The following is a 17,286-nucleotide window of genomic DNA, read 5'->3' as shown; positions in this document are numbered from 1 at the left end:
GCAGCTTCTTTGTTTGCGCATCCTTGGCAGAATCTCCGCACCACTTGTTGTTCCACAAAGTCCTCAGGTAGATCTGTAAAGGCAGCCATCGCTACTTGGAGTACACGCTCCGCCCATTCTTCCAATGACTCGTCTGAGCCCTGACGAAGATTCGGAAACTGCAGTTGGGCAGTCTCAGCTGGAGACCGTTTCCCAAACCGCCTTTCAAGTTTCTTTACCATTCCTTGGAAGGAGATGAATTCATCTCTCTCTAGCAATAAGGCGAAGAAGTCGGCTGCTTTCCCTGCAAGGCAGTAACACAGCTTGTCAAGTTTCTCCTCCTCATTCCAGGCCTGAGATCGGGCGAAGCGTTGAAATTTCATGTAGAAGGAGGACCATCTTGCACTACCATCATAGGATAACATCCGTGGTAGTGGAGCTGTTGGTTTTTCAACAACTGCTTTACGTCTCCTCTGCATGAGCTGTGGACGTACCTCATCTGAGTCGCTATCCGAAGAGTTACCTAATGGCTCTTTCCAGGCGGCTGGTTGATGATGAGGAGCCCTCCTGATTCTTTCTGTCCTATCCTTACACATCCTTTGCCTATCTCTGTGGGCATGTGCCAGATCTTCTTTATACAATCCAGATTGATCCCAGAGTGGCTGGAGTTCCCCGCGATTAGCTGGTATGCGGGCCCCAGGATGTGTAGCATCCACCCGGCATTGGTTAGGATCCCGTACAGAATGATAATTCGTAGGGTCTTGTTCTTCATACATCGGGGACCAACGAGGACGGGAACATTGACGGCTACCAAATGAATGGCCATATGTATCCACATATTCTGGGTAATCCCTTTGGGCATGATTAACCCTAGGGTACCCCTCGGCATATGTGGACAAACCATGTTCTGTCCCATCGTTCTGCCTTATGTCCTCTCTAGGCCCAACAGGGGTGCTTGAGGTTGGAGGCCAAATGGGGACACCCCCATTCTGCTTGAGCAGAAGTGTATCCTCCTCCTCTGAGTCTAAGTATCCCCTGTACTGCAATGCCTTCTCTCCCGGACTGTCATCTTGAGCAGGCTTTGGATAACGAGACCTGGATGGAGTGGTCCGCTGGGTGGATGGGGTTTCACGCGTATCATTCCCCTGGGCTGAGTTAATTAGGCTTGGTTGAGGGGCCATAGATTGAGTTTGGCCTGTCCTCCTCCGTTCCCTATGCCCAGGGGTTAGAGCTTGTCTCTGGTGGACATTCCCCTCAGCACCTTGGAGGACCCGAGGGTCAATCTCCTCAGTATTGGGCTTTGTCCTAGAACTCCGCCGTAACACTTCCGTACCCTGTACCTCAGAATGAGGGTTAGGCATGGGTGCCTTAGCGAGATGGCTGGATCCAGGACCCTTAGGGCTACTGGCTTCCAGGTTGGCAAGAACCTCAGAGAAAACCTCCATCTCCCTGCTGAGATCGTGAGTGGCCGCCTGCCACCGGCCATAGAGAGCACTATGACTTGGTGGAGTAAGTCCTCTACGCCTGGCCTGCAAGTTGATCTCCGCTTGTTCCAGTTGTTTTAAGTTGGAGTTAATAGCATCCATATCAGGGCTAGGAACTGCTTGATGGAACATTTTAGCTTGCGACAACCTACTCGAGGTACTTTCCGTAGCTGGAGTAAATTGTCCAAATGCTGATTTAGGTGTTTTGATTTTGGATGGTGCAGCTTGCCTAGAAGCGGGTTGCCCCACCATCCCGGGAGACCAAGAGCCTGCAGTTTGAGTACCAGTGGCAAAGGAGATGGTGCTTAAAGCCTGTTCAGGGTTTCTGATAGAGGGGAGATTACGAATGTCCTCCTCCGTCAGTACGCCTAAGGTTTCTCGGAGCTGAACAATCTTCCGGGCCAGTTTCATCCCTATTCCAGGAATAAGCCTGAGTTCTTCCTCAGAGCACAGATTGATATAAACTGGCGGCATGATTGGATTATCTGAAATAATCCAAAAACCTGTCTTAAATAATTAATTAGCAAGTACAAGTTATAAAAACCCCATGTTTGGAACGAATACAATTGGGAAAGGAACAAAAGTGTCCGGGCCTTCCCTAAAGTATTCTTGCTCTTGTACAACAACCTAAGGTAAGACGAAGCTGACCTTTCGGTACCTACATGGTAGCTGTATAACATTAAACTAACCTAAGTAAAGAGATGTCAATATTATGGATATGACAAATCATGTACATGTCAAAGGATAGATGAATGGAAGCTGCAACCTGCATGGCGGATTACAACTGGGCTAGAGAGACCATGGCGGCAGAGAAAACCCAAGATATACCATCAACACTACCCCCCACCAGTAGAGAACTGAGACCAACCCAAACAACATTTTGCTACATGTTGCTAATAGGGTGAGGCAGTGGCAGCCGACTGCGAAGCCCATCGTCTGAAGAAGGATAGAGCGCCAGTTGATCGTGAAGAATGCTCCACGTCGCCGAATATACTGACTGCGACCAGTAGAATGATGCCGTTCGTATGAAGGACAGAGCATAAAAGTGGACGCATATTGTCAGCAACCGGACTTACAGGCTTCACAAACCAGAACCAAGTGAACGATATCGTCCCCCAAAGGACCGACTACTCAGCTGCTAAGCATTAGCTACCCTTACCTAACACTACCAGACTTACAGATGAAAACACAACACTGAAGGCAAGATAACCGAACTGTACCAGCAGTGAACAAAGCAGATGGCATACCCCAAAATAATCTGTACGGTCAGTGGGTGTCGCAAACTGAAATGAAACCCGGCCATACTAGGGTGAAATACTTGCACCATCTAACGTTTGACCTATGCTAATATAACACAATCACATTTCATGCATGGCATAAACATGACCATAAAAATGACAAATAAATAAATATTCTAAACAATTGCAAAAGCTACCAAATGGATATAAATAATAAACAAATGCAATAAACACACCAGGTCTAGGTGACAGTTGACCGCTGTCAGTCAGTCTTATCAAGAGTGAGTGAGCGCAGAAGTGTCAACCTAACACCTTGTATAAATAATTGAAAAACCTAATATACATAAATATAACCCCAGGCTTAGGTGACAGTTGACCGCTGTCAGTCATGCGAATGACTGAGTGCAGAAGTGTCATCCTAAAACCTTGTATAAACAATAATGCACAGTGAATACATACCTGCAAACCCCTGCATTAATGAAAAGACCTGCAGAATACTTACCCACTATTTAATGTGCATTAATGTGAATACATAATTTATATACATATAATAAAAGTATAAATGGATAAATGATGATAACACTACACACATATAAATATGCTGACAGAATTTATATTAAAAACAAAACACGCAAAGCCATGGGAGTTGTTACAGCGTTACCATGCACCCAGTGACAGTGATTGACAGCTAGGTACAAGCAACACTGCAATCAACACCATGAAATATACACGTAATACGCCGGGTGAAAAGCATGCAGCTTCCAGCGGTTGACATGATCAAAACACATGGATAGTGGATACATAAACACCCTTTGATATTACTGTGCATTTAACATAACGAGTATGTTTTTACGGCCGAAAAGTGATAAATATAAAAACTAAAGAGCATTGGGGTATTACTCTAATAGCCAATGAAAAAGCTCAAAACGCTCCATACTGCGAGTTTTGCTCTATATAAGGACATCACGTGACCCATTCATCAGTCCTTTCCCATTGTCGTGTGACATATTTACTTTTGTCACAAATATCACAATAAGGCTATATCCTGTTCACAGCGCCATTGTTGTGAAAGCCTAGTGATAGGGAAAGGCGCTTACCTTACAGCGTAAGCTTGGTGAAGGGGAAGTCGAGATCGTATTAGCTTCGGTGGTTTTCGTCCGTTCGGTCTGCTGTCTAGTCTCAATCTGTCATTTGTCACCTGTCAGATTTGGCGGGTAAGTTGATCACGTGCCTCGATCACACCCGGAAACATACGAGTAACATCGGGTGGCCAATCCGATGTAACCCAATGTACGAGTGTGGAAGCACCAATCACTACACTAACAAACAGTTGACCATAATACTAAAAAAAGGACCCTTGGCGTTTACGGTAAAGTATGTGGAGCAGGAAAATATCTACATCAATCCGTTCCATAAGATCTCTGCAAAGAAATCATAAGGTCTCGAAGCCCTGCTACGTACCTGGCAATGCCAATCGCCTTTCCAAATACCGTTGACTTCCGCGTTGTGGATGGCTGAGAGGAACTTCGGCCGGCATTTCCGTGGTGGAGGTGAATGAGAACAATGTATCGATACACGAGGTAAGCTTATCGTAATCAAGCATCACAGTGTATATCGATACACGAGGTTTGTTTACATCCATGTTCTAAAATGGCGCCCTGGACCGTAGGGGAATGGGCGTCGCTATTTTACACACTTTTCGAGACCGCGGAAGCGTACCGCTTTTATCGAGTGGTATAGCTCTTCGTATCTCGCGTACAACTCAGTTTGACTGTTATTCTATGTGCGTTCGGCTGATACATGTGCGCTGTTATCGCTCTGTCGCCTGGCAAACAAGAAATGTTATAATACATTGATGCGGTGAATTCGTAAACACCGCCACCTCGAAGACAAACCGGGAGTGAATTTGATCGAATGATGATAAGTAATCTTAGCAATATAATTATTATCACTTATCGGCATCCCGGTCTCGTTTATGTTTCTGAGTGTTTCGTTTGCATGTTGTTGTTTTTTTTTAATGTTAAAAGTGTTAAATAAAAGATATGGTATGGCCGCTTTGTAAATAAATTAATAATCCGGTAAGTGGTGAGTAGGGGATTACCGTACTTTTGTTTTGAAAGCATTAGCAGCATCCTTTGCAAATAGGTACATACATGTATATCCAAGCAGAGAGGGACAAGATGATAGCAATAATATTTGTTGTCTTTTAAAACTTACTATTTTGAAATACATTTGCCACATCATAATTCAATATCTGTATGTAATAAATCAATAGTTGAGTATATTTCCCTACCATATGTCTTTTGTCTACGAGTTCCCTGAATTTTGTCTTCGATTTTGGCGTGTCTAGGAATTCTCCTTGTTCCCAATAAGTGTAGTGAGGAATATCTATGTCAGAATTTTAATGTGTATATTTAGAGGCTAGAAGTATGTTTATTGTTTCGCAATTTTATGTCAAGTTGCATATTTAGGACGTTTTTGTTATTTCATTCTTATTTAAGATAGTACAATATTTCCCAATAGCATTAACAACCAATAAAATAAAATTTATTTTCATCGTACACATTTTCACCCTGCTTTATAGAAAAAAAAATTCTAATAGGAGGGTCCGACTTTCTTTCAACGCAATATTTTCACTACATCCAACACGTCCTTTAATCATTATTTTGTTTGTAGAAGTTGAGGCAAGTATTTCCTGGTACAAATTGTAATCTTATAAGATTACCGTGGTTACACCTCTTATCTTACCCACAGTGGACGTCTCTACATATTCATTTCCCAATATGCCATACATGTGTACCACCATTCACTCTCCGACTAGTCCTCATTCAAGGGTGACAATGTATTCAATGAACACCATGTCATCTTACAGTGTCAGTTCACCCACGGTGAGTGAGTTGGGTTTAACGCCGCTTGTAATGTCAGCTTAATGTTGGAGGAAATCGCGAAGTGATGCAGGTCTCAGACGTTTACCACTTCGGTGAAACCCACGAGCACGGGTATGGTGCTGACAAAACTAGAAACATAATCGAGGAGTCGAACCCACAATCATAGGTTTCTGGCGTGCCCAAGGGGCGCAACTCTGCACAGCGAATCCCGGCGCCTAAGACGACTGGGCCACCCGTGGCCACCCATTCGCCCACGACATATACGTATTGGCCATTATATGCTGTTATAATAAAATATATAAAATATGTATTTTACTAAATTGTTATTTATATATACATAATAGAAAGGAGCCAATTTTCCACATGTTCGTATATTCTTTTGTCAGGGTCTGTATGTGACACTATTTAAATAGTCAGGCTTTCAGATGCCATTTTCATACCACTTCAAACCATCTAATAAGGCTGAATAAGGCCATCAAAGAATAAATTATGTCGTAGAGTAATATTCCAATTGTGGAAATATGATGAAACAAATTCCGACAACGCGTTTCGTGATCGTGGTGGTCATTAGCAATAACACACCGACCATACCCTCCAACAATCCTCCAGCTCCGAGGCTCACGACTCCGTGCTTTAAATGTCGTTAACCATGCAATCAGACACTCTAGACTGCATGAGAATTCTACTTCCAAACATACTTTCAATCATGAATCTAACATAGCTGCCATCCCATGTGACCTAGGACTTAAATCAAAGACTCCAAAATATCATGCATTCCCTGGACTATTTGTCAACAACACGTTAAATCAGTTTTAATTAATTAATTTATAAATATTAGGCTTAAATCTTCAGACCTTTGAGTCTGTATAGAACCCACAAAGGCATCGAACATTGAGAGAAATCGGACAACTACCTCAAGTGTCACAGATGGCTGAAAAATGGTGTATTAGAGCTGAAAAAACAGTTTTTGATCCTGGAACAGATCGCAGAAACACAGCTTAAGAGGTCACAGGTCAAAAGGTTCATATACCTTTTAAGTAGTCCGACATCTTAATAGTTCTAAAAAAGATAGAAAGTGACAATATACCACGGGTTAACACATGTTTTCCAAAGCGCCCACGCTCTATATAAATATCACCAATCTACTTTTCGAGACATACCTACTTTTCGAGACCAAAATGGCCGTCATCAAAAGACGTTCGGAGACGATTTTTCAAAGCTTTTTAACAATGAATTTAGACGAGACAGAAGGGTACTTTCGTCGATAAAAGTGTAAATGGACATCTTAATAGTTCTAAAAAAGATAGAAAGTGACAATATACGACGTTTAAACACCTGTTTTCCAAAGCACCCACGCCCTATATAAATATCACCAACCTACTTTTCGAGACATACCTACTTTTCGAGACAAACATGGCCGCCCCCACGTTTGGAGACGATTTTTCAAAGCTTTTTAACAATGAATTTAGACGAGACAGAAGGGTAATTTCGGCGATAAAAGTGTAGATGGACATCTTAATAGTTCTAAAAAAGATAGAAAGTGACAATATACCACGGTAAAACACCTGTTTTCCAAAGCGCCCACGCTCTATATAAATATCACCAACCTACTTTTCGAGACAAACATGGCCGCCCCCACGTTTGGAGACGATTTTTCAAAGCTTTTTAACAATGAATTTAGACGAGACAGAAGGGTAATTTCGGCGATAAAAGTGTAGATGGACATCTTAATAGTTCTAAAAAAGATAAAGTGACAATATACCACGGTTAAACACCTGTTTTCCAAAGCGCCCACGCTCTATATAAATATCACCAACCTACTTTTCGAGACATACCTACTTTTCGAGACAAACATGGCCGCCCCCACGTTTGGAGACGATTTTTCAAAGCTTTTTAACAATGAATTTAGACGAGACAGAAGGGTACTGTCGTCGATAAAAGTGTAAATCGACATCTTAATAGTTCTAAAAAAGATAGAAAGTGACAATATACCACGTTTAAACACCTGTTTTCCAAAGCACCCACGCCCTATATAAATTATTACCAACCTACTTTTCGAGACATACATACTTTTCGAGACAAACATGGCCGCCATCAACAGACGTTTGGGGACGATTTTTAAAGCGTTTTAGCAATGAATTTAGACGAGAGAGAAGGGTACTTTCAGCGACAAAAGTATAGATGGACATCTTAATAGTTCTAAAAAAGATAGAAAGTAACAATATACCACGGTAAAACACCTGTTTTCCAAAGCGCCCACGCTCTATATAAATATCACCAACCTACTTTTCGAGACATACCTACTTTTGGAGACAAATATGGCCGCCCCCACGTTTGGAGACAAACATGGCCGCCCCCACGTTTGGAGACGATTTTTCAAAGCTTTTTAACAATGAATTTAGACGAGACAGAAGGGTAATTTCGGCGATAAAAGTGTAGATGGACATCTTAATAGTACTAAAAAAGATAGAAAGTGACAATATACCACGGTAAAACACCTGTTTTCCAAAGCGCCCACGCTCTATATAAATAACACCAACCTACTTTTCGAGACATACATACTTTTCGAGACAAACATGGCCGCCCCCACGTTTGGAGATGATTTTTCAAAGCTTTTTAACAATGAATTTAGACGAGACAGAAGGGTAATTTCGGCGATAAAAGTGTAAATGGACATCTTAATAGTTCTAAAAAAGATAGAAAGTAACAATATACCACGGTAAAACATCTGTTTTCTAAAGCGCCCACGCTCTATATAAATATCACCAACCTACTTTTCGAGACATACCTACTTTTCAAGACAAACATGGCCGCCCCCACGTTTGGAGACGATTTTTCAAAGCTTTTTAACAATGAATTTAGACGAGGCAGAAGGGTAATTTCGGCGATAAAAGTGTAGATTGACATCTTAATAGTTCTAAAAAAGATAGAAAGTAACAATATACCACGGTAAAACACCTGTTTTCTAAAGCGCCCACGCTCTATATAAATATCACCAACCTACTTTTCGAGACATACCTACTTTTCGAGACAAACATGGCCGCCCCCACGTTTGGAGACAAACATGGCCGCCCCCACGTTTGGAGATGATTTTTCAAAGCTTTTTAACAATGAATTTAGACGAGACAGAAGGGTAATTTCGGCGATAAAAGTGTAGATGGACATCTTAATAGTTCTAAAAAAGATAGAAAGTGACAATATACCACGGTAAAACACCTGTTTTCCAAAGCGCCCACGCTCTATATAAATAACACCAACCTACTTTTCGAGACATACATACTTTTCGAGACAAACATGGCCGCCCCCACGTTTGGAGATGATTTTTCAAAGCTTTTTAACAATGAATTTAGACGAGACAGAAGGGTAATTTCGGCGATAAAAGTGTAAATGGACATCTTAATAGTTCTAAAAAAGATAGAAAGTAACAATATACCACGGTAAAACACCTGTTTTCTAAAGCGCCCACGCTCTATATAAATATCACCAACCTACTTTTCGAGACATACCTACTTTTCGAGACAAACATGGCCGCCCCCACGTTTGGAGACGATTTTTCAAAGCTTTTTAACAATGAATTTAGACGAGGCAGAAGGGTAATTTCGGCGATAAAAGTGTAGATGGACATCTTAATAGTTCTAAAAAAGATAGAAAGTAACAATATACCACGGTAAAACACCTGTTTTCTAAAGCGCCCACGCTCTATATAAATATCACCAACCTACTTTTCGAGACATACCTACTTTTCGAGACAAACATGGCCGCCCCCACGTTTGGAGACAAACATGGCCGCCCCCACGTTTGGAGATGATTTTTCAAAGCTTTTTAACAATGAATTTAGACGAGACAGAAGGGTAATTTCGGCGATAAAAGTGTAGATGGACATCTTAATAGTTCTAAAAAAGATAGAAAGTGACAATATACCACGGTAAAACACCTGTTTTCCAAAGCGCCCACGCTCTATATAAATATCACCAACCTACTTTTCGAGACAAACATGGCCGCCCCCACCTTTGGAGACAAACATGGCCGCCCCCACGTTTGGAGACGATTTTTCAAAGCTTTTTAACAATGAATTTAGACGAGACAGAAGGGTAATTTCGGCGATAAAAGTGTAGATGGACATCTTAATAGTTCTAAAAAAGATAGAAAGTGACAATATACCACGGTAAAACACCTGTTTTCCAAAGCGCCCACGCTCTATATAAATATCACCAACCTACTTTTCGAGACATACCTACTTTTTGAGACAAACATGGCCGCCCCCACGTTTGGAGATGATTTTTCAAAGCTTTTTAACAATGAATTTAGACGAGACAGAAGGGTAATTTCGGCGATAAAAGTGTAGATGGACATCTTAATAGTTCTAAAAAAGATAGAAAGTGACAATATACCACGGTAGAACACCTGTTTTCCAAAGCGCCCACGCTCTATATAAATATCACCAACCTACTTTTCGAGACATACATACTTTTCGAGACAAACATGGCCGCCCCAACGTTTGGAGACAAACATGGCCGCCCCCACGTTTGGAGACGATTTTTCAAAGCTTTTTAACAATGAATTTAGACGAGACAGAAGGGTAATTTCGGCGATAAAAGTGTAGATGGACATCTTAATAGTTCTAAAAAAGATAGAAAGTGACAATATACCACGGTAAAACACCTGTTTTCCAAAGCGCCCACGCCCTATATAAATATCACCAACCTACTTTTCGAGACAAACATGGCCGCCCCAATGCAACACACGTTTGGAGACTGTTTTTTACCGCTTTTCAAGAATGAATTTGGACGAGACAGAAGGGTAATTTCGGCGATAAAAGTGTAGATGGACATCTTAATAACTCTATAAAAACTTGAAAGTGACAAGATACCACGGTTTAGCACCTTTCCGTTCCTGTTTTCCAAACCCTCCACGCCCTATATAAATATCACCAACCTACTTTTCGAGACCATAATGGCCGCCTTCTATAAAACATCCCCAACAGACTTTTGGAGACCATTTTTCAACGATTTTTAAAAATTAAGTTAGACAAGCTAGAAGGATACTTTCTGTGACAAAAGTGTAGATGGACATCTTAATAATTCTATAAAAAAAGAAAGTGACAATATACCCCGGTATAGCACCTTTCCGTTCCTGTTTTCCAAACCCTCCACGCAATATATAAAATATCACCAACCTACTTTTCTAGACCATAATGGCCGCCTTCTATAAATATCATCAACAGACTTTTGGAGACCATTTTTCAACGATTTTTAAAAATTAAGTTAGACAAGCTAGAAAGATACTTTCTGAGACAAAAGTGTAGACGGACATCTTAATAATTCTATAAAAAAAAGAAAGTGACAATATACCCCAGTTTAGCACCTTTCCGTTCCTGTTTTCCAAACCCTCCACGCCCTATATAAATATCACCAACCTACTTTTCTAGACCATAATGGCCGCCTTCTATAAACATCCCCAACAGACTTTTGGAGACCATTTTTCAACGATTTTTAAAAATTAATTTAGACAGGCTAGAAGGATACTTTCTGCGACAAAAGTGTAGATGGACATCTTAATAACTCTATAAAAACTTGAAAGTGACAAGATACCCCGGTTTAGCACCTTTCCGTTCCTGTTTTCCAAACCCTCCGCGCCCTATATAAATATCACCAACCCACTTTTCGAGACCATAATGGCCGCCTTCTATAAACATCCCCAACAGACTTTTGGAGACCATTTTTCAACGATTTTTAAAAATTAAGTTAGACAAGCTAGAAAGATACTTTCTGTGACAAAAGTGTAGATGGACATCTTAATAATTCTATAAAAAAAGAAAGTGACAATATACCCCGGTTTAGCACCTTTCCGTTCCTGTTTTCCAAACCCTCCACGCAATATATAAAATATCACCAACCTACTTTTCGAGACCATAATGGCCGCCTTCTATAAATATCATCAACAGACTTTTGGGGACCATTTTTCAACGATTTTTAAAAATTAAGTTAGACAAGCTAGAAAGATACTTTCTGCGACAAAAGTGAAGATGGACATCTTAATAATTAAAACAAAAATAGAAAGTGACAATATACCTCGGTGTAGCACCTTTCCGTTCCTGTTTACCAAACCCTCCACGCAATATATAAATATCACCAACCAACTTTTCTAGACCATAATGGCCGCCTTCTATAAACATCCCCAACAGACTTTTGGAGACCATTTTTCAACGATTTTTAAAAATTAATTTAGACAGGCTAGAAGGATACTTTCTGTGACAAAAGTGTAGATGGACATCTTAATAACTCTATAAAAACTTGAAAGTGACAAGATACCCCGGTTTAGCACCTTTCCGTTCCTGTTTTCCAAACCCTCCACGCAATATATAAAATATCACCAACCTACTTTTCGAGACCATAATGGCCGCCTTCTATAAATATCATCAACAGACTTTTGGGGACCATTTTTCAACGATTTTTAAAAATTAAGTTAGACAAGCTAGAAAGATACTTTCTGCGACAAAAGTGAAGATGGACATCTTAATAATTAAAACAAAAATAGAAAGTGACAATATACCCCGGTGTAGCACCTTTCCGTTCCTGTTTACCAAACCCTCCACGCCCTATATAAATATCACCAACCTACTTTTCGAGACCATAATGGCCGCCTTCTATAAATATCCCCAACAGACTTTTGGAGACCATTTTTCAACGATTTTTAAAAATTAAGTTAGACAGGCTAGAAGGATACTTTCTGTGACAAAAGTGTAGACGGACATCTTAATAATTCTATAAAAAAAAGAAAGTGACATTATACCCCAGTTTAGCACCTTTCCGTTCCTGTTTTCCAAACCCTCCACGCCCTATATAAATATCACCAACCTACTTTTCTAGACCATAATGGCCGCCTTCTATAAACATCCCCAACAGACTTTTGGAGACCATTTTTCAACGATTTTTAAAAATTAAGTTAGACAGGCTAGAAGGATACTTTCTGTGACAAAAGTGTAGATGGACATCTTAATAACTCTATAAAAACTTGAAAGTGACAATATACCCCAGTTTAGCACCTTTCCGTTCCTGTTTTCCAAACCCTCCACGCCCTATATAAATATCACCAACCTACTTTTCTAGATCATAATGGCCGCCTTCTATAAACATCATCAACAGACTTTTGGAGACCATTTTTCAACGATTTTTAATAATGAATTTAGACAAGCTAGAAAGATACTTTCTGCGACAAAAGTGAAGATGGACATCTTAATAATTAAAACAAAAATAGAAAGTGACAATATACCTCGGTGTAGCACCTTTCCGTTCCTGTTTACCAAACCCTCCACGCCCTATATAAATATCACCAACCTACTTTTGGAGACAAACATGGCCGCCATCAACAGACGTTTGGAGACGATTTTACAAAGCTTTTTAACAATGAATTTAGACGAGACAGAAGGGTAATTTCGTCAATAAGTGTGTAAATGGACATCTTAATAGTTCTAAAAAAGATAGAAAGTGACAATATACCACGGTAAAACACCTGTTTTCCAAAGCGCCCACGCTCTATATAAATATCACCAACCTACTTTTCGAGACATACCTACTTTTCGAGACCAAATTGGCCGACATCAACAGACGTTTGGAGACGATTTTTCAAATCTTTTTAGCAATGAATTTAGGCGAGATAGAAGGGTACTTTCTGCAACAAAGGTGTAGATGGACATCTTAATAGTTCTAAGAAAATAGAAAGTGACATAATTCCAAGGTTTAGCATTCTTCCGTCCCTGTTTTCCAAACACGGTTTTTCGTATTCAAACCGTCACAATATCTAGAATTAGCCTTCAAAGAATCCAAACAAATTGTCTTTGGTGAGCTTTATTGGGGATTTCGCGTTCGTCATCACATTTAAAGTAAGAAATGTTTAACTTATATAGTATAAAGTCATATAGAACTTCTGGACACTAAAGTGTGAACGGACTTCCACGCCCTATATAAGTATCTACCTTTCGAGGCTATCGCAGACTGATTTTTAACGATTTGTTATGGCTTTTAATGTTTCTACTTTTTGTTTACATATAACGCTCTCTTTGATTTTCCCATATGGTCCAAATTCAGATAGTCTATGCTTTTTCAATAATCTTTCTCGGTTTGAGACAGATTACTTATGCTTGTGTGGCGAGATGAATGCTGCAGATGAATCAGCTTTAACCACAAAAAAGTAAATAAAACAAAAAGGGAATATGAACAACATCGTTTTATAGATCATGTGACGTGCTTGGAGATACACCAATATGACAAGAAGAAGTTACTAGTATTCATGGAGATAAACTAGTCCAAAATGAAAGATAAGATCGTTTGTTTATATCGGAAAAGTTGGAAGAAAAACAGAAATGTATAATCAAATACTTTTTAGCATTGGGATATGGAAACTAACTAAAATAAGAGGAAAGTTTATTATTTTTAAATCAGTATTACTGGACAGTTCACATAACGAAAGTGCAAGTAGGGACAAATGACATGGGGACCCTAAAAAGTATCAGAATGTGTACTTTAATAAGACAGTGTAATCCCAAATATAACATACGTTACAGTTCACATAACAATTTGCTGCGTAAGGTCTACAATGATTTCTACACGATATTTAAATGTTATACTTTTTGGTTTATGCATAGTACAATCCAAAACAACATAATATGGATAGGTCTAAAATGTCATGAGAAGGGAAGGGAAATTAGTTATCACAACATTCACTTTACCGGGCATGACTATTGGTTACAATTAATCAGAAAACAGTAACTAAGAATTGCAAAGACACATACTACAATAACTGCGAGAATAAATAGTGTCTAAGTACATCAGAATACAGACCTCAATTTACTACGAACAAGATTGTTACCATAAGCATTAAATAAATGTAGGTAGGGACTATACGAGTGTTATTCTGACCATATTTTGAAAAGCATAAAAATCCTATAAATTACGACATAAGCTAAAATAAATAAAGAAATAAATGGAAATATCAGCAGAAAACTATTTTTCAAATTTCTTATAAACTAGTGAATATATTCATTCTTTTAAACAGTTCTAAATGGGATGACTACGACAAAAGCAAATCTTTACTGATGGGCATGTGATAGGGCTTGGGCAAATGACCTTTTCAGCTGATACTTCCCTTTATCATTCAGGTGTAATCCGTCCGAACAATATAGATAGTGCCTTGGTCCACCTGTTCCCAAATATAAAAATCTTTTGGATGTTCGCACATTTTTACATCTGAGAACAGTGCACACATGCCTTATGATATTGTTCGCATGGATTACAACCCTCTGTGTTGTGCTGAAATCCCTGATGCGTGGAATAATGTCACAACACATTATAACGGCATCAGGGTTCATCGATTTTAAGTATTTAATTAGTGTCATATATTCAGAGAGAAATCGATGTGGATTAAAGGAAGAAATGTCATTTGTCCCTACATGTAACACAATAGAGTGATAAGTCTTTACATTTAAATTGGTTATTATTTTTTGCATTCGCTTCAGGTTAGCTCCTGGTTTGCTTATTACTGAGCAGTTGGGTATATCGCCCGCAATCCCCCTGCATAGCGATTCCCCAAGCACCATTCTTTGACCTGAAATATAAAATACTTATAAGCACGGAAAGTCGATTACTCATAAAAAAAAAACATATCTAGGGATGTTAATAAAAATAAGGAACGCATTATTAACATTCAAGCGCAAGACCCTGGTGTTGAATATAACATGACTGGAAAAGTACACCATGCCATTTATTATCACTGGTTACCTCACCTTTCTTTCCATTGTCGTCCGACCTCTCTTCCTGAAGGGGAGGTGTTTGTATCTGGCTTGGAACTGGAGGATTAAAAGGCAATATATCAAGCGATGAACACACGTATCTGAACTTGTTTAACATTTAAACACACGAGGATACTGCTAAAAACACAGGAAAATTTGTTTCTTAAACAAACAATTTGTATTCATAGTAGTTAAATGTGCCGACGCTAAAGGTTAATCAACACAATTTCTTCCAAGAGCAAGGTTCAGTTGTCGGAAATAAAACGTTAATATGAACAAATACTTCCACTGAAGTATCAGAAATTAATACTGAGATCCAGGTGAAATATATTGCTTCCCATTCGTAATGCAACTGAAGACGTTACTTATTCGAATGCTACTTTTGACAAGTTACTCTTACCTTCATGGCACATTGTACCCCTGTCTATACCGGGTGGGACTGTTGGCGCTGTGGATTAAGGGAAAATACATGTATATGATATTAGGCTATGAAAACGTCACTTAACTGCATGGTACCGACAGATAAATCTGCAAATAAGTTGCATCAAAATAATACTAGGATGTCTTTTTAGACACATAATTGCAACATAAAATACTTGAGGAAATAGTTTTGCCTTGGGTTTTACGAAAAGGAAGCATATGTGGTATGAAGCAAATGTTCAACTGCTCATTCTATAAGTGATTCTTCCGTCTCCAAGAGAAGTATGACTCGGTTAGTGGCGGTTTGTATAATGATGGAAAACCATCACCTGATATTCAGAAAAAATATATAACTCGCATTTTTCGCATTTAATTCACGCTCGCGTTAACTTCAATATTTACAGTATACAAATATTACAAATGATAAGACAGGGAATAACGGAAAATATATGGAACTTAAAAGAATCTACTCATGGAATTAGTAATGGTTTTAGGTAGATTTGGTGAACTTTGTGTATCTTTTATATTTACCCGAGTCCTTCAAATTATGTTTCTTGTGTCTTTCTTTGTAGGAATCACTGAAATGTGTAATTATATGTATTATTAAACAACTATGTGTCTCTTCGGTCGATCGTATACTTGAAGATATGTATATAAACACAACAATAAATAAATAAATAAATAAATACGTACGTATATGTATGTATGTATGTATGTATGTATGTATGTATGTATGTATGTATGTATGTATGTATGTATGTATGTATGTATGTATGTATGTGGTATATATAAAACACAATTACCTATTTTGTCTTGCGGTCTACATATGCCCATCACGATTCGTTTTATAACTTGGACGGATGTACTGGGTCTATCTACAAATAAAAAGGGGAACATTCAATATTGTACGCATACAGATCTAAAGAAATCAAGGCTTCATTATCCCAGAGACCATGTCAACATTGTGACATATGAACCTGTACATTAAATGGCATATGTTATGTACATCGTAATTTCAAATTTGTACTGTTTTCATATGTATCTAATTATGTGTGACTTTTAAAGAGAGAAAACAGGTTACCTCTATGATCTGTCTTGAATTTCTTGACTGGTGAATCATCTGAAATTTACAAAATAATTGTTGAAAATGTTTTCATGACATTATTTTTTTCACAAATGATGTATATCTTCTTTATTTCAATCAATAACATCAAAATAGCTGAAAGGTTTAGTGGAAAGAGGTAAATCATATACATCCGTTAATGAATTTAGTAAAAATCTGTATCGTTTCGGCAGAGTTCAAATCACGTTATGATTAAACATTATATACATTATAAGCTCAAATTTCACGAAATAAACAAATTAGCGTAAATTATTATAAAAGTAACTTTTGTAGCAATCATGTATGTTTTTTTATAAAAACTATTCTCTTCAGCACGCATGATCAAAGAGTTCTATCAGTGAATGTTAAATTTGACATGAATCGTATT

At 38.7% G+C, this 17,286-nt stretch overlaps 1 protein-coding gene across 1 annotated transcript; it reads right to left on the bottom strand.

The window, feature by feature from the left end:
• Positions 1 to 14,514: 14,514 nt before the first annotated feature.
• Positions 14,515 to 16,666, bottom strand: LOC124120984. Its single transcript, XM_046483920.2, has 4 exons — positions 16,600 to 16,666; positions 15,777 to 15,824; positions 15,371 to 15,433; positions 14,515 to 15,192 (listed from the first exon to the last, which is right to left on the bottom strand). The coding sequence occupies exons 1-4, from the start codon at positions 16,628 to 16,630 to the stop codon at positions 14,678 to 14,680; spliced, it is 657 nt and encodes a 218-aa protein (XP_046339876.2). The 5' UTR covers positions 16,631 to 16,666; the 3' UTR covers positions 14,515 to 14,677.
• Between the last annotated feature and the right edge of the window lie 620 nt (positions 16,667 to 17,286).

This window comes from Haliotis rufescens, unplaced genomic scaffold (assembly GCF_023055435.1).
Source record: "Haliotis rufescens isolate VD_foot unplaced genomic scaffold, xgHalRufe1.0.p SCAF_8, whole genome shotgun sequence".
In the NCBI taxonomy this organism is placed as follows: domain Eukaryota; kingdom Metazoa; phylum Mollusca; class Gastropoda; order Lepetellida; family Haliotidae; genus Haliotis; species Haliotis rufescens.
This window is presented reverse-complemented; position numbering and strand designations above follow the sequence as displayed.